General features: G+C 42.1%; 1 protein-coding gene across 1 annotated transcript in view; it reads left to right on the top strand.

Annotated features, from left to right (window-relative positions):
* Atrnl1 (attractin like 1) overlaps window positions 1–18,813 on the top strand; it is a 540,190-nt gene that overhangs the window by 104,290 nt on the left and 417,087 nt on the right. The window contains exon 20 of the mRNA XM_032892246.1: window positions 11,263–11,356. Within this exon, the coding sequence (XP_032748137.1) occupies window positions 11,263–11,356 (94 nt within the window). The remainder of the gene's footprint in view (window positions 1–11,262; window positions 11,357–18,813) is intronic.

Genomic DNA, 18,813 nt, shown 5'->3' with positions numbered 1-18,813 from the left:
GGTAGTTTATTATTATGAAAATATCTGTCACATTGAAAGAGGCTGGAGATTTTGCTGGACCTTAAGCTAGAGGTAACGGTGTGCCTTGAGGTCATTTAAGACTGGTGTCCTACCATGAGCTCAGTCTGTTGGTCAACCTGCCTTTAAGAAAACAATGTACAACCAACCTTATTTGCCTTGGATTTCCCACGCAATTAAATCCTAACCGAAGTGAGTGAATAGCTGTGAATCTGTTTTGTTATTTTGATTTTTGAGACAGGGTTTTATTATGTTGCTCTGGCTGGCGAGTAACTCTCTATGAAGATCATGTTGTCTTCAAAGTTGTCTCTGCCTCCTGAGAACTGGATGAAAGGCGTGTGCCATCATGCCAAGGTGCATAACTATAATCCTAAGATACTTTAAATTCTCTCTCTCTCTCTCTCTCTCTCTCTCTCTCTCTCTCTCTCTGTGTGTGTGTGTGTGTGTGTGTGTGTGTGTGTGTGTGTGTGTGTGTGACTGTAAACCCTGGAGGCAGCAAGTAGGCTGAAAGCAACCTCCTACCAGGAATATCCCCCACGCATGTTGAAGGCAGCATATGAATACTGCTTGACTGTTTCTGTTTGTTCTCTGGGATAGTTGGGGTCAGTTGCAGTTAGTGACTTTGTCTCTTGCAATGCTTTTAAAGATTTGTGTAAGTGTCCCTCATTCTTTCCTCCTGTGATGCTTTCTATGCTGTTCAAAAAACCCCATGCAAAACTTGGTTCAGGGACACAGACACAAAGGCAGGGACAGACAAGGCAGCATTTGGGTGGGCACAGATCCAGACTCATCCAGCAGATAGACAGGAAATGAATGAAGAAGGCACTGGAGACATAGAATTAAAATCTGGCCTCACTCTTGGTTGAACTTCTCCAAGGGGGAAGTGCTTTTAAATTTATGTTCCTTAATGGAACACTGACACATTGTGGGTACTCTGAAGTTATGGTTAATTTATTCAAACTGATGTATTTTTTGGTATACATTTTGAATGTGCTCTCCAAACTGGCTTATAAATCGCAGTAGAAGAAAATAATGACCTTTTCCTTAGAGTGGAGGAGCTCAGTGCACCCACAGACTGCAGGGCCTCACAGAGAAGAATTATCTTCGAAATCCTCGAATAGTGATTGAATGTTCATTAACTGCCAGAAGTACGTTATAACCAAATTTACAAACATTGTGGGGAACCGTCATTGCGTTCTGAATAAATCAAGTTACAGAGTAAAGAACAAAGAGATTATTCTGATCGAATGATCTGGGAAAGTCCCGTTCCAGAGTTAATTTAGTGGCCCCCTGATCACTTGGGACAGTGTTAATCTATGCTACAGTTTTCCTTAGTTATTGCTAGCAGCAGGAATTTCATTATGATCCATTCTTCATACACAGCAGGTAAGTATGTTATTAACCACAAAGTACTTGTCCAGAGTCTTCATCCTTACTTATTTGTAAAATACAAGTACAAAAAGAAAATGCTTTTCTAGTCTTGTATGACTAATACCTTTCCTTCTTCTAGATCATATTTTTCTTGGATAAATTTATTACAAAATACTTAATGAGTAAATAATATAATACATTTATTACATGATACTTAATGGGTTGGTTTCTAAACTAAGTTAAATGTCAAATTGGATGTGTGTGTGTGTGTGTGTGTATTTGCAGTGCTCATATAATGCTTGGGATAATTAGTGATTGCAGAAAGTTAATTATATATTAGGAATGTAGGCATCATTAGCAAAATATTTTTTATAAATAACTTGTAAGAATTAAACATTCTCTGAACGTACTGTATAAGAAATCTTTTCTCTCAAAGGCCTTTTTATATATGACATTAGACATGGATAAAAAGTGCTTGAGTTTTATTAGCCATGAATAAATTTATGAATTTTCTTGCTTACTTTTTATGGATTTTTTAAAAACTCAGTTTTTAGGCTATAGCAAACATCCAGAAGATTTAATTGTTCATCTAGTGAATAGTCCAGATTAGCTTATTAGATAGCTTGGAACTTGTCAACTTTCGGTTGCACGCTTCTGCACACGTTTCAGTTACAAACTGAGTCCAGTGGCATTATTATTTACACTTTGACCTTTTTGGCCTTGCAGTTAGTAAATCCATAATTCTTTCTTCTCAACTCTTGTATTACATCTGTACATGATTCTTCCTCCACCTGTCCGTGATAGTGTCCCTTTTTATTTCCCTTATCAGGTCTCTGATCTTCCTCTTTCCCTTATGTAGAATGTCAGGTCTCTGATCTTCCTCTTTCCCTTATGTAGAAGGTCAGGTCTCTGATCTTCCTCTTCTGTTGCTGTTAAATGTTGCCGAGTATCCGACATGGTGGAGGGTCTCATTCAGTCTCGGTTAACGTAATGCAAAGACCCACCTTTCACACACAGTCACATATAGTCTCTCCAGTTGTAACCACCCCCTTATACTTTGTTTGTAGGAGTAGAGAGACAGTTTTATTCTGAAAGTGACTCAAGAAGAGATTTCATCTTTATTTCTGAAATTTCCAGTGTCTAAACTTGTCAAAGGAGTAAGTACTTCAAGGCTTTTGAAAAACACATTCCAAATAATTGACTTTCAACTCTTTCCCTTGCCATGTCCTACACGTCTTGTGTCCTCTGTATTTCTTATTTCCCATAAGCAAGCCTCCTGCCTCATCTTCAAACCCATTTCATATTTATTGGTCAGTTTTTAATACCAAGAACATTGCTAAGAACTTTGCCTGAATGTTTAATTGTATTTTATAATGTAAACAAATAGCATAACTACTTTACAAATAAATAAAGAATGGTTCTAAAGTTTTTGATTGTTCATTAAAAATCATCAATGACCTGAAAGAGGATACAAACAAGTAAATAAATTCATTTCTGTGCATGGAAGGGAAAAGTCAGCGACATGGAAGGAATGCTTAGCAAAATGGACAAGAAATTTAGCAATTTACATGAAGAATTACGGTACCATGAAAGAAAGCAACTCAGCAAGGAACGTGTATGTGCTCATGTGCACACTGTGCTGCCTGTGCTCATGTGCACGCTGTGCTGCCCTGCTCAGCAAGGAACGTGTATGTGCTCATGTGCACACTGTGCTGCCCTGTTCCTTCCTGAGAGCTCCCAGGCTGCTGTGTGCACACTGTGCTGCCCTGCTCCTTTCTGAGTGCGCCCAGGCTCCTATGTCCATGTCAAGGTGCCCAGCTCCTGCCTGAACCCACACAGGTTTCCAATCACAGAGTCCACAGAGCCAGTTCTCAACAGAATCGTGTCGTTTAGTGGCTTCATCAGCAGAGAGATGTTGCTCTTATCCCGCAGCTGAGATTAGTGAGTATTAACAGCAGTCTTACAAGAGCACAAGAGGTGGCTCTCCCTCCTCTGTACCCATCTAGCTCTCTCCCAGAAACATGGAGCTGAGGTTTAGGGTGTCTCATAGGCTGGCCAGTCAAAGCTAGCAAGATGAACACAAGACTATCACAATTCTGAAGAACAGCATTTTAAATTATGTGTCTGTTACAGTTTTTCCTTATGTAGAATTTTATATTAGATAATTGGTAATAAACCTAGGATATTTCATTAAGCATAGTTAGCACAAAAGGCTACAAAAGAGATTAAATTGGCACGATCTCCAGACCTCCAGAAACCGTTGTCATGTGTTCATGACAGGAGCAGAAAATGGCTTTCCATTATGATTGCTTAGATTTTGTTTCTACAGTGTGTTCTATACATACGTGTTCTATACATACGTTTTCTATACATACAGTGTTCTAGAAATACAGTGTTCTATACATTCAGTGTGTTCTATAATACATTGTGTTCTGTATATACAGTGTTCTATACATACAGTGTTCTATACATACAGTGTTCTATACATACAGTGTTCTATGCATACAGTCTGTTCTATACATACAGTGTGTTCTATACATACAGCTAGTGTGGATGACCTTTCTACCATTTCTTTTTTCTTCTTCTTCATTGTTTAGTTTGCTTAAGTTGCCACTGCAGCTTTATAATTTTGGGGACAGAAATACCATGTGACTATGTCACGTCCCCCTAGTGTGTATCCCAGCTATAAAATCATTGCCAAATAAAATTTCCCAAACTAAAGGCCACAGCGTGATGATTCCACAGATGCTTGCTCAGCACAAAACAGTGGCCTTGGATGCTGACAACACAGAATAATATAAAAACTGCCGTGAAATATAAATTTTAAACAATCGCATTTAAGGTGCGTTTGTGCTATTTCACTCTGAAGTGTAGTACCACAGGGGAATTCTTGCAGGATGGGCTCCACAAAGATATATTAATGCATGCTGTTTTGGTTTCAGAAAGTATTAAAGTTACTGTATGATGATAATTCTTTAAGGAAAATCTGCAAGAATAACCATTACAATGTTTTCCCAGGAAGGATAAATAAAATCCAAGTTTTAAAATATTAATATGCATTGATTTTGTTATTCCTTGGAATGTGCCTCAATGTTTGTCTGAAATTGTTCAGATTATCATTAAACTATATGATGGTGTGTTCATTCATTCTTCAGTCACATTAACAATGAATCTCTGTGTTCCTTTATTTCTCGATGATGCTATTCTTTATTCAACTTTTTGTTGATTCTTGTTAATTCCCCACTCATCTCCCCTTCTTTTTGTACTCCTGCCCTTACAGCCTCCCCCCTCCAAGAAAACCTCGTGGAGGTGGTAGAGTGTCACAGTGTGTCCCGCAGGTCTTTGCTTGCAGATGGTCATTGCAGTGAGTCATTGGTCTGTTCCAGGGCCTCTGGCTTCTGCTCCACCATCAACACTGGATCTCACTGGGACTCCTCTTGGACATTCTGTTGTTGCCCTGTGTTATGGAGATCCTGCAGTTTGGATCTGTAGGACTGGCCCCTCCATGCACTCCAGCAAATCTTAGATGGGGTAGATGCTTGGCTAGGGCCAATTCACAGCCTTGGATGTGGGCCTGAGTGGTAGCTGAGCTGGTCAGCTCACCAGTTCTGCACCCGCACCACCAGGGGGAGCTCTTCAGCTCTGCTCCTGCCAGGCTGGGTCACAGTGGGCAAGGCGCAGTGGAGCCTACTCTCCTGCTCTCTACCCTCTGGGCCCGCTTGCCCAAGTTCAGGGTTCAGGCCAGCAGGACAAGCTCTACTGTGCTGCCCAGGCAAGGTGCAGGGCCCTCTCTCTCCCGATGGCTGCAGTCAGTAAGGACCAGGGGGTATTCCTCATTCCTTGTTTCACACCTTATCTTCCATTTGTGGAAATCTCAAATCTTATATTCTCATTAAAGGAGACCGTGCAGACTTGTATGACTTTATGAAAAAATTTCAAGAATAATTCAGTCTTTATAGATAATGGATTTCTAATTGCCATGGCAACCAGGGAGAAGGTGGAGAGTGGGGCCACAGGGGAGGGACCTACAATGGTGAAGCCTTTTCTTTTTTTTTTGGAGAGGGAATGATAAAATTTCTTTCAAATAAGACTGTAGTCCTGAGGGTCTATTTCTGTTAGTACACACAGACACACACAGACACACACACACACACACATCACTGAATTGTATTCTATAAGAAAGCAACTCCTGTCACATCTTTGTATATCTTGGTAAGACTGACTTAAAATTATTGTTTTTGACCACATTATATAATGTTATAAGACAGTAAACATTTTGTTTATTGCCTGAGGGAGGAAAAGACTCTCCATGTAACAGTTAACACATTCTGCCCAGGAATGGGCATAAAGTAAGTCGGGATCTTCCCAGTTATCTCTCATTTATTAAGAGATTGGCTTATACACCTTATTCATAAAGTCATACAGATAAACCTCCACACTCCATCTTAAGTAGGTTCTGTTTCCCCTCTCAGCTTTTCATAATGAGGTATCCCCCCAAGTGTTTTCACTTTCTACTTTCCCAGACGAGGCTTTATCTCCAAGCCTCTATGTGTTGACAAATGTCACCACCAGTGTCTCAGGGTCACTATTGTTGTGATGTGAAACTCCACGACAAAAGCAGCGTAGAGGGAAAGCATTTAAATGGCTTCCATATCGCTGTTCATCACTGAAGGAAGTCAGGATAGGAACTCAGGCAGGCAGGAACCCCAGGCAGGAGCTGATGCACCGGCCATGGGGGCGTGCTGCTTGCTGGCTCTCTCCTCATGGTGTGCTCTGCCTGCTTTCTCACAGAGACCAGGACTACCAGCCCAGGGGTGGCAACACCCACAGTGTTCTGGGCTCTCCCCTATCAGTCACTGACTAAGGAAATGCCCTACAGCTGGATCTTGTGGATGCATCTCTCTACTGAGTTTCCCTCCTCTCAGATGACTCCAGCTTGTGTCAGTTGACACACTAGCTGGCACACCCAGCTTCCTGTCCCATACCCAAGTTTTCTATTACCACTCTGAACTTTAAGTCAAAATAAAGTTTTTCTCCTTTAAGTTGGCCATGATGTTTTATTACAACAAGAGAAAGATAATTCATGAAGACATCAAGCACAGGAAAAGAGAGAGGAAGGACAGAATACTTCATCAATCTTAAGAAATCTGCATGACAAGAGATACCACCAATAAAATAAAAGAACTATAAATTACAGAATTTTTTGCAAATCATATATCTTACTTATACCTGGAATATAAACAATGAAAAGATAAATTGCCTAGTTAAAAGAATTTATCCATGGATTTGAATCAACATTATTTAAAAGAAACATACTGGTGAGCACAGAAAAAGTCACTGTATTCATAGTTATTGAAGTAAATTCAAGTCAGACCTTTCAGATCCAATTTATGCTTGTAATTAAAATGCAAACAATAACCAGAATTAATGATCCGGCAGAGAAATTGGAACTCGCATGGGTGAGTGGTGGAAATACTAACGTGTATAAATGTCCTCAGAATGTCTGGGGACAATCAAAGCCACCAAGTAGAAGGACTGAGCCACTCTAGTTCCAGGCGGGTAGAAAAAGAAATACAATGTATCTTCCAACCACTTGTCCATAGGAGTGCTTAGAATGCCATTTGCAACAATCAAGCAACTGAAAGACAGCTCCAGTGTCCACTTGCCAACAATTATTTTGACATGATACATCAAAGTAATATTATTTGATTAATAAAACTTAACACTCCTCATACACGATGGAGCTCAAATCTGATGGTCTTTAAAGTATCTTACTACAAGAAAAATAACATGTGTATTTGATTCGTTTTCTTTTGTGATCTTTTAAGCCTCAAGTTTAGGCTTCTCCTTCATTGGAAGGATTTCTGTGTGCAGGACCCAGCCTGCGCTTGCCCTCGTGACTGTCTAGCCGCCTGGGCTCCTGAGTTTGTCACTCAGATCCTCCTTCCCACTCCCCAGAATCCCGTAGTTCTATCAGTGCTGTCTGCATTTACTGTTGTCACTCTACAGTGGTGTTTGAAGTTGAGATGACTGAATCATCCAATTTTATCCCTCAAGACCCGTTCACTTTGTAAAGTTCTTTGTCATTATAATTGAGTTTGAGAACCAGCTTGTCAGTTTGTACAAAGTAGCCAGCTAGGTTTCTCGTGGGGATTGCAGCAACTCTCCTCCGTCTGTCAGTTGGGTAACTGGTTTTCCCAGCCGTGATTTGATATTTCTTTCACTCTATTTATGCCATCTTTAGTTTTCTTTCAACACTTTTGTACAGTTTTCAGGATACTTGTTTCATAGGTTTATGAAATCATTTCTTAAGGATTTCATTAATCTTAATTTCCCCCTCTCTGTCTTTCCTGCTTTTTCTTTCTCTGTGTGTGTGTTGCACTTGTGTGCATGAATGTGAAATCCAGCAGACAGCTGCTTCAGGTGAGCCAGGGAGTCCTCCAACTTGTTTCCTGAGACAGCGACTTTCAGTATTCTGGACCTTGACAAGTAGGCTAGGCTGTCTGGCCAGTTCTCTCCAGTGAATCCACCTGACTGCCTTTTACAAACGGGACCTGTGACACCTCTGTGCGTGTTTGTTTTTGTTCTTTAATGTGGGTTCTGTGACTCAAACATGCTTGGTAGCAAGCACTTTATCCATGTAGCTGCTGCCCTAGCGTTTTAATGCTCTCTTACAGTGGAATTATTTCTTACCTTTCATTTTTCCTTGCTAGTTACAGAAACATGGCAGGGCTTTGGGCTGGGCTGGGAGGGCTTTGGGCTGGGCTGGCAGGGCTTTGGGCTGGGCTGCCAGGCCCCACAGCCGCCTTGAAGTTAGAGAAAGTTTATTATTTGGTTTTGTGGCTCACACATGCTGGGCAAATACCATACGACCAAACTCCAGCCCTAGAGTCTGTGCAGTGATCTTTCACACTGTCTTTGCTTATCACACCTTTTCCAAGGTACTGCTTAGGAGAAGATTTCCTTGAATAGAAAAGATAATGGACTGGTAACCAGCCTCAGCTCTACGCTTTTCTGTTTGACCAACTTCATTCTTTGATGGTCTTGGTTCGAGTGTCCCATACAGATGGTAATAAATGACGTAGAAGGAGAGCAATGACTTCTTGATTTTAGGAGAAGAAAACATGTAGTCTCTTGCTATTAAGCACGATGCTGTAGGCTTTAGTTTGTTTTAAAACTCAGTCTATGTTTAGTGAATTCCATTTCTGATTTACTGAATTTTAAAGGATACATTGCTTTTAGAATTTCATACAGGAAATGTGTTTTGAGGCTCCAGCCCCTCCAGTGTACACCTTCTTCCCAACACTCCTTTTGAAGCCCGTGGAATGGGCCCTGTGGGGTGGCACCCCTAAATGCTGACACTGTTGTCCTTCGTAGCCGTCAAGTGTGCTTGCTCCTCAGCTGGTGTGACCGTGTGGCCCACCTCCTCTGTCGGTGCTGGCAGTTTGGCTGGTGTGATCTTGTGCAGATCATGTATGTGCAGTCACAGCTGCCATGACTTCATGTGTGTAGTGTCCCTGTCATAATCAGAAGACAGTTTCACCACGGTCCCATATCTTCCAGCCTATGTAACCTTGCCAGACAAGCTGTGGTATAAAATAGATGTCCCAGTTAGGGCTGACAAGTTTTATTTGGACAAGAGTCTCACTACATGACATTGGCTGGCCTGGCTTGGGACATGCTATATAGACCAGACTAGCCTCATTGTGTTTCAGAAAGAATTGGAATTAAAATCACGTGTCATTAATTATGAAAGAATGCTAGGTTTTCTCTGATGGTATTTCTGAATTTATTGAATTAATATTTTTTATTGGCTGGTGTGATGTAACAATACTGATATTTGACTGTTAAACTGTCTCCCTCTCTTAAATATTTATCTATTTTATGATTATGAAAACATTGTCAGTGTCTTCAGACACACCAGAAGAGGGCATCAGACTACATTACAGATGGTTGTGAGCCACCATGTGGCTGCTGGGATTTGAACTCAGGACCTCTGGAAGAGCAGTCAGTGCTCTTAACCACTGAGCCATCTCTCTAGCCCTCTCTCTTAATAGAAATCCTCCATGGTCATGTGAAATCTTTGACATGTTCCCAGACTTGCACTTCTGATTTGTTGAGTTTTTCTGCGTGCATGCTCATAAGATGTCTTGTCAGTAGCTGGATTTCCCTGCAGCATTTAATTGGGTTTCAAGGTAATATTGGCTCCTAGAGCAAGTTGTGAAGGTTTTTTTATTTTATTTCTTTAAATTTTGTGAGGAGTTCGTGAAGATCTGGTGTTAGCGATATTGGATAAAGTTTCTTAGTATTTCTGTGTAAGCTTTTCTTTGTGGACACTTTTTAATTACTCCAATTATTATTATGGAACTACTGAGGATATATTTTTCCCTTCACCACTTTGTTTTGGTAGTTTATATCTTTTAGAAAGTTATTCAGTTGATCTGTGATCTGCTCTTTGGCCTGTTTTTCCTATGTCCCCTTACCTTTCTGATCTCTGTAAAGATGGCGGTGACCCCTCTTCTTTTGTTCTTAACTAAAAGTGCTATTCTAAAAGTTAGAAAAACAAGTCACCATCCTGACAGGAGAGCAGCCCACAGAGATCCTCTGTCACAATTGTGATGTCTCTGTCTGTGACTTTAATCCCGGAGGTCAGAGACAAGCGCTGCACCACGTAGCGGTGGCACCACCGTTCCCCATGACCACCGTGCTCATTACTGGTGCTGACGCCAATCATGCTGCCTTTTTTGAAAGTAGCTCGGGCTGTCCTAGATCTCGCTCTGTAGACCAGGCTAGCCTCAACTGAAAGATCCACCTGCCTCTGCCTTCCGAGTGTCAGGGTTAAAGGTGTGCCCTGCCACCACAGCCCCGGGCCTGGCATGTTAAGTGTTTTAAATTACAATGTCTCATCTACTTCTCACGACTCCTTAGAACTAAGTAGGAATAACTTAGAATAACTAAGTACTGTTATTCTCTGCTTGTAGGTGCCGAAACCAAACTGGAGGGTTTCAGTAGGTTGTCTAAACTTAGGTAGTTAGTGACTGCAGATGTGAGTTTGACAATTACAGTATGTGCTCCAGGGTTTTTACTCTTTACACTTTACCCATGAGTGTTCCGATCCATTCACCTTCTCAAAGCCATATGCATTCTTTATGTAACTTTGCCTGTCAGTCTGCCTGCCTTCCCTCCACATGTGGGATTGGAGGTGTGCACCATGCATCTCCTATGTCCTGGGATTGGAGGTGTGCACTATGTATCTCCTATGTCCTGGGATTGGAGGTGTGCACCATGTGTCTCCCACACTCTGTGTGGAGGTGTGCACCATGCATCTCCTATGTCCTAGGATTGGAGGTGTGCACCATGTGTCTCCCACACTCTGTGTGGAGGTGTGCACCATGCATCTCCTATGTCCTGGGATCGGAGGTGTGTACCATGTGTCTCCCACACTCTGTGTGGAGGTGTGCACCAATGCATCTCCTATGTCCTGGGATTGGAGGTGTGCACTATGTATCTCCTATGTCCTGGGATTGGAGGTGTGCACCATGTGTCTCCCACACTCTGTGTGGAGGTGTGCACCATGCATCTCCTATGTCCTGGGATCAGAGGAGTGCACTGCTACACCCACTATCTTTTTAACCCCTTCTTTCACCAGTGGCGTGTCAGATCACAAATAGAAACACAAAGAATTAGAGAACTACGTAGGTGCATGATAGACAGAAGACCCTCAGGGATTTTAAAGAGTTTTGCAAAGTTTTGCAAAGTCACATAGGTGACTTTACCTTCCTATAATTAAAAGTAACACACGGTGTGAGGAAAGGGCCTCATAAAATAAGATGATAACAATAATACTTAATAGTGTGTTGCTTTGACTTACAGCTTGCACGTGTGGTGGTCATGCCAACGTCTGTCACCTGCACACAGGAAAGTGTTTCTGCACAACCAAGGGGATAAAAGGTGACCAGTGCCAACTGTAAGTACAATTGTTTCTCTAACTTTTATGAATTTTGTGCCTAAAACTAATTTTTAAATGTTTTAGTTTTGAATGTTAGCGTTGTGCCAGTTAAGCTCTTTTGAAAACATAAATGTTTAAGGATGGCAGTTACAGAGGCTGTGACGGACGCTGGGTCTGGAGACCTAGCCGACAGGATTTCTGTTTCTGCAGAGAACGCACAGCGCCACCTGACCTGCCAGCTGGGTCCTGGGAGTCCAGAGTGAGGCCACCACTGAGCCACTGAGCCACCAGACTTCCTTTTCTCTTAGATCGTTCACCACGCGGGAACCCTCAATTTGCTCTTAGTACTTTATGAATGATTTCCTTGTGACATTTAGTTATTTTTAATATTTATCACCTTCCAGATGTGACTTTAGAAGGCAGTACATTCAATTATTTTATTTTCTTAATTTTCTTCATGTACATTATATTAAAATCATATTTGCATGGTTTAATATCAATTTGGTACAAATGCTGTTTTCCTGTATATTTATAACTTGGGAAAAAATCATGTTTCCATTACATTATGTGATTATCAGGAGAACATTGATAAAGAATTTGCTGTTATAAATACCTAAAAATTTTTCTTTGACATTATTGACTAGACTTCAAGTTCAGAGAAGCCAGGAAGTCTCGTAAGTGTGAACCCTGTAGCTAACGTGAAGCCAAAGCCTGAGGTCTTATGACGGCTCCATCAGGCCACGCTGGCCTGACTAGCGTGAACGAACCCAAGGCTCACCCTCTGCGTTAGAGGGATGCCTGCGATAGCTCAGCAGTAATGTGTGTTATGAGCAGAGCCAGCCTTATTGTCAGGAGCTGGTGAATCTGCACAGGTCCCATAATTAGAAGAGTTTAAGATTACAATATAACTGTCTTAGAGCTTTTTAAACAGTAGTCCTAACTATACATGCGCTTTGCCGAATTTGCGCCCTCTCAGATTATATATCAGGTCACCAGGTCACCAGGTCACCAGGTCACCAGGATCATTATGTCACCACAGCATCAAAAGGTACTGTCTGTAGAGCCAAGCTACAGTATTACAGGGAGAAGCAAAATGCCAGCTGCAACCATGATTATGAACTGAAAGTAATTATTACGGTTTTCCATAAGTAATTTAAACACATAGCTCTATAATAGTGACCTCTTTTGTGTTTTCATTTTAAGAACATGCTTATTCTTAGACAAAAGAGAGCAATGTTTTTATTTACTTATGAGCTGATAAATTCATCTTAATACTGGTTACAAGTCAAGCATACGTATTTTATCTAAAATACATGCTTGAATGACAAAAATACTTTGCTTTTGATCTAATTTATGAATAACAATTTATGAGGAACACCTTTGTATGATTCTGTGTCTGCATTCAGTAGCTTCTTCTCTCATGCAATACATCCTGACCACCGTTTCTCCTTTCTCCAGTCCTCATAGCTCCCCACACCCCACACCCCACGTCCCCTCCTTTCTCCTTAAGAAGACAGCAGGTCTCCAGGAAAACAAGGCAGAAGCTCTCATATCAGGCCTGGACGAGGCTACCCAATGCAGGGACGTAGTCCCAAGAGCAGGCAAGAGTCAGAGGCACACCTGTTTCCACAGCACTCACCAAATGTCCCCCAATTCCAGTTGTCTCTTGCCTCACTCTGTCCCTCCGTTCTCCCACAGCCTGATCCTTCCTGCTCTGCTCCTCACCCACTCCTGTGTACTGGCAAATCCTTCCCTGGGAGTCCATGCATCCCCCCAGAGTCCTCCTCTTTACCTAACTTCTCTGGGTCAGTGGATCGCAGCTTGGCTATCATTTGCTTAACAACTGGTATCCACTGATGAGTGAGAACACACTGTACTGCCTTTCTGATAGCCACTGATATCCACTGATGAGTGAGTACACACCATACTGCCTTTCTGATATCCACTGATGAGTGAGTACACACCATCCTGCCTTTCTGATATCCACTGGTATCCACTGATGAGTGAGTACACACCACACTGCCTTTCAGATAGCCACTGATATCCACTGATGAGTGAGAACACACCATACTGCCTTTCTGATATCCACTGATGAGTGAGAACACACCATACTGCCTTTCTGATATCCACTGATATCCACTGATGAGTGAGAACACACCATACTGCCTTTCTGATAGCCACTGATATCCACTGATGAGTGAGAACACACTGTACTGCCTTTCTGATATCCACTGATATCCACTGATGAGTGAGTACACACCATACTGCCTTTCTGATATCCACTGATATCCACTGATGAGTGAGAACACACCATACTGCCTTTCTGATAGCCACTGATATCCACTGATGAGTGAGAACACACCTTACTGCCTTTCTGATAGCCACTGATATCCACTGATGAGTGAGTACACACAATACTGCCTTTCTGATATCAACTGATATCCACTGATGAGTGAGTACACACCATACTGCCTTTCTGATATCCACTGATGAGTGAGTACACACCATACTGCCTTTCTGATATCCACTGATGAGTGAGTACACACCATACTGCCTTTCTGATATCCACTGATGAGTGAGTACACACCATACTGCCTTTCTGATATCCACTGATATCCACTGATGAGTGAGAACACACCATACTGCCTTTCTGATAGCCACTGATATCCACTGATGAGTGAGTACACACCATACTGCCTTTCTGATATCCACTGATGAGTGAGAACACACCATACTGCCTTTCTGATATCCACTGATATCCACTGATGAGTGAGAACACACCATACTGCCTTTCTGATATCCACTGATATCCACTGATGAGTGAGAACACACCATACTGCCTTTCTGATATCCACTGATATCCACTGATGAGTGAGTACACACCATACTGCCTTTCTGATATCCACTGATGAGTGAGAACACACCATACTGCCTTTCTGATATCCACTGATATCCACTGATGAGTGAGAACACACCATACTGCCTTTCTGCGTCTATATTGTATCACTCAGAGTGACTTTTTCTAGTTGCATCCATGTGCCTGCAGATTTCATGATGCCTTTGTTTCCAGCAGTTGAGTAATATTCCACTGTGTAGATGGTTTCTTGCTTAGTCTGTTTGTCGTGTATGTGTTCATTCTTCAGTTGGGGTGCACATAGGTTGTTTTCAATTTTTGGCTGTTCTGAGTAAGTTGTAATCAACACAGCTGAACTGGTGTCCTTATGGTAGGATGGATTATCCTTTGGGTATATGTATGCCCAGGAATGGTATAGCTGGGTCTTTAAGTAGATCAATTCCTAATTGAGGAACAGCCATATTGATTTCCATGGTGTCTATATAAGTTTTCATTCCAAGTAGCAATGGAGGAGTGTTCACCTTGCTCTACATCCTTACCAGCATGAGCTGTCACTTGTGTTATTGATCTTAGCCATTTTGACAGCTGTGAGATGGAATCTCAAAGTAGTTTTGATTTGCTTTTCCCAACTTTAGAAAGTAGGTAGCTCTCTCTCACACACACACACAGACACAGACACACACACACACACACACACACACACACACACGACAAACCAGGTAAACAGTACCCTTCAGGACACCCTCAAATTATAAACCATCTTGAGGTTGCGCCAACCAACCAAGTGAAAGGCTGTGTGATTAAAAACTTCAAGTCTTTGAAGAGAGAAATTGTAGAAGATATCAGAAGATGGAAGGATCTCCCATGCTCCTGGATGGATAGGATTAACATAGTGAAAACATCCATCCTACCAAAACCAATCTACAGATTAAATACATGGCCATCAAAACTCCAATGCAATTCTTTACGGACCTTGAAACAGTCTTCAACTTCATATGGAAAAATAAAAATCCCAGGATAACCAAAACAATTGGAAGTACCTAAAAGAACTCCATGAGGAGTCACCATCCCTGACCTCAAACTGTGCTACAGCACAATAAACACCGCGTGGTATTGGCGTAGATACAGACTCAGTGATCAATGGAATCAAATCAAGGACCCAGAATTGTAAATCTACACACCTATGGGCTCCTGATTTTTTTTTTAAAATAAAGAACGAACAACCTAAACACAGCCTTATATCAACATGAGATGCTCAGTAGATGCATTGACTGTTCTTGATGGCTTCTGAGAGGGATTAACCAAGCATGAAGAAGGTCCAAGCATATAAAGAGTTGGAATTTAAAGGAGGAATAACTTTTCTAGAGTAAGAAGATAGCAGGTGGAAGAGGAAATCGTGCCATGAACAACAGGGACACAAAAGTGAACGTGATCGTAGTGTTTCCAGGTCTGCTCATGGAGCTGCAGAGAATGTTGCCCTCATCCTTTTTAATTGACTAAGAAAGAAAAGCTTTGTAAAATGCAAAGCCTTGATTTTTTTGTCACCAGTAAACCCAACCAACCAACCAACCAACCAACCAACCAACTAAATATCCAACCAACTAAATATCCAACCAACAACTAAATATCCAACCAACTAAATATCCAACCAACAACTAAATATCCAACCAACTAAATATCCAACCAACAACTAAATATCCAACCAACTAAATATCCAACCAACTAAATATCCAATCAACTAAATATCCAACCAACTAAATATCCAACCAACTAAATATCCAACCAACTAAATATCCAACCAACTAAATATCCAACCAACTAAATATCCAATCAACCAACCAAATGAAAACCCCCAAAGGGGAGAAAAGGACAAGAGCCTGCATGCATGCAGCAGCAACTTCGGCTCCCACAGAATGGGTTAGCTGGTAGAGGTCTGCTCTTACTAGCATGGAGTGTCAAGAGCAGTCTGAACGGATAGCGTTCGAGATTCCCTCTTCTCAGAGATACTCTCAAACATCCTATGTGGATACTACTGGTTTCTAGCAGAAAAAAAGAGATGATTTAAATTTTCTTCTTCTTCAAAGATAGGCTCTTACTGTGTAGGCCTCCCTGGCCTGGAACCGACTATGTAGACCAGGCTAGCCTAGAACTCACAAAGATCCTGAGTTCCCACTGCCTCTTCCTCCAGTGTGGAGGAGAAAGGTGTGAGGTACCACACTCAGCTTGAAAGTGGAGAAGTTTTTAAGGCAGAACACTGGCTGGTTTTGTGTGTCAACTTGACACAAGCTGGAGTTATCACAGAGAAAGGAGCCTCCCTTGAGGAAATGCCTCTGTGAGACCCAGCTGTAAGACATTTTCTCAATTAGTGATCAAAGGGGAAGGACCCAGCTCATTGTGAGTGGTGCCGTCCCTGGGCTGGTACTCCTGGGTTCTACAGGAGAGCATGCTGAGCAAGCCAAGGGAAGCAAGCCAGTAAGTCACATCCTTCCATGGCCTCTGCATCAGCTCCTGCCTCCTGACCTGCTTGAGTTCCAGTCCTGACTTCCTTTGGTGATGAACAGTAATGTGGAAGTATAAGCTGAATAAACCCTTTCCTCCCCAACTTACTTCTTGTCATGATGTTTATGCAGGAATAGAAACCCTGACTAACACAGGCAGCATTTTCCATGGAATAAGCTGTGGAAGTGAATGACCACCACGGTGGGCAAAGCAGTAATAATTATGAGTAAAATATTCATTTAGCTAGCCTCAGTTACATAATGAATTTGAGGCCAGTCTTGGCTGCATTATCTCAAACGATAGAGCATCCAGAAACAAAGCATAAAACAAAAGTCACATTGTCACCGTCACGACAGTTCTCGGTCTAACCTTCCAAGGTAATTGGTACTGAAAATGGTCATTTTTTAAAATAAAAGACCTACTGGACTCAACATGGGTCTCTATAGAAGAAACACAAATGGCCAACTCCTTAACCCTCAGGGACATGTAAGAGTCCAGCTCACTTCAGTCAAGATTGCTGTCATTGAAGATACTCATGACGAAATGCTGGCAAGGCTGCGTATACAAAGGAACCTTATGTATGGCAGATGGGAGCGCACACTGTAGAGTCCTGAAGGACATGGAAGGCCCTCATAACACCCCTTAGAGCTGGCAGATGACCCAGCTGTTCTGTTCTTGGTTTGTAGCCGAAGGACTAAATTACTCAACCTGCCACATGAGAATGTGCAGCGTAAACATCCGTGTTTATCTGCTCACAAATCACAGTATCTAGAAAATGGGACTGGCCTGGATGAATGGCTAAATAAAATATGATACATATACTCAGTGGGAATTTACACAGCCATAAGAAAAATGAAATCATGGCATTTTGGAAAGTAGATACAACTAGACATCATTATGCTTAGAGAAATAAGCCAGACTCAGAAAGACAGAACTTCCTTGGACTATTTGATATGTGGTACCTAAATTATAAATTGTGCGCATGTGCAGGTGTATTCCCAAGTGTGTGTGTGTGTGTGTGTGTGTGTGTGTGTGTGTGTGTGTACATTTCTTCCCAATTGCAACCAGGTGATGTGAGATAGTTAATGCCAAAATGTGTGGTTACTGCTCAACCAGAAGGGGAGAGGACACTTTTGGGAGTCAGAGCTCTCCTTCCTCCATGGACTCCAGCCATTAAACTGAGGTCAGCAGGCTTGCCAAGCAGGTGATTTTACCCACAATGCCATGCCTCAGGCACAAGAGTGGGCATTTGTCCTTCGTTTTCTGCTTTTTCCTCCAAGACTGCCTGCCATCACGCCCTATGACAGTATATACAACCAGGTCCCCCTCAGTCTTCTATGGAGGTGACACTCCCTGAGTTACTTTCACACTGGCTCTAGGTAACAGAACTTCATGATGCGCTATAACTGGGTGACTGTCAGTCAGCATTAAATGCGATGGTTCGTGGAGCAGTGTTACCTGGTGTGCTAGAGTGACCACTGAGATTCATAGCTGGTCAGTGGGGATGATAGACGCTGTAGCGTTTACACAGGAATGCTAGCACTTGATCACAAAGCCTAAGTGGTAAGGCTTGTAAGTCTGGTTGCTTTTGTTAAATGCCGTATAGCTTAGAAGAAGGTACCTTTCATGAACTCACAGCAGGCTGTGAGCATGAGCAAGCCCTCAGTGATAGCGTTTAAAGGAATCGCCTTCCACAGCCAGGGCGCAGAGTGTGTTGAAAATCATTCTAGGATTCTGTCTTAAGGGTGGCTGACAGCAACTTAAAGTGGAGCTTCAGCTATGACAGTTGTTCCCTGACAATCATGCCTGATCAAGAGGAGGAAGGTGTTGAGGTCTTTAGTGGGAGTGAATATCACGTCACAAAACAGAGGCCTCAGAGTGCCCTGAGCATCCCCGCCTGTAAGGTTACCCTCCTACCATTGCCCAGTGAGCCTGTCGGGGAGCTGTCTGCCGCATCTCTGTTCTGTCTTGATTTCCTAGTAAGATAACATTCCTTCAGAGAGATTTGAAGTCTAATTTAATATCTTTAAGGTTTATCTCCAGTGTAAAAAAAAAAAAGCAAGCACATGGCTAAAATGAATCCACAGTGTAATCTTATTTAGTTATTTTCCACTACTCCATT

The sequence above is a fragment of the Rattus rattus genome, chromosome 2, assembly GCF_011064425.1.
Source record: "Rattus rattus isolate New Zealand chromosome 2, Rrattus_CSIRO_v1, whole genome shotgun sequence".
NCBI classification, from domain to species: domain Eukaryota; kingdom Metazoa; phylum Chordata; class Mammalia; order Rodentia; family Muridae; genus Rattus; species Rattus rattus.
Note: the sequence above shows the minus strand (reverse complement) of the source record. Positions and strands in the feature narration are given on the sequence as shown.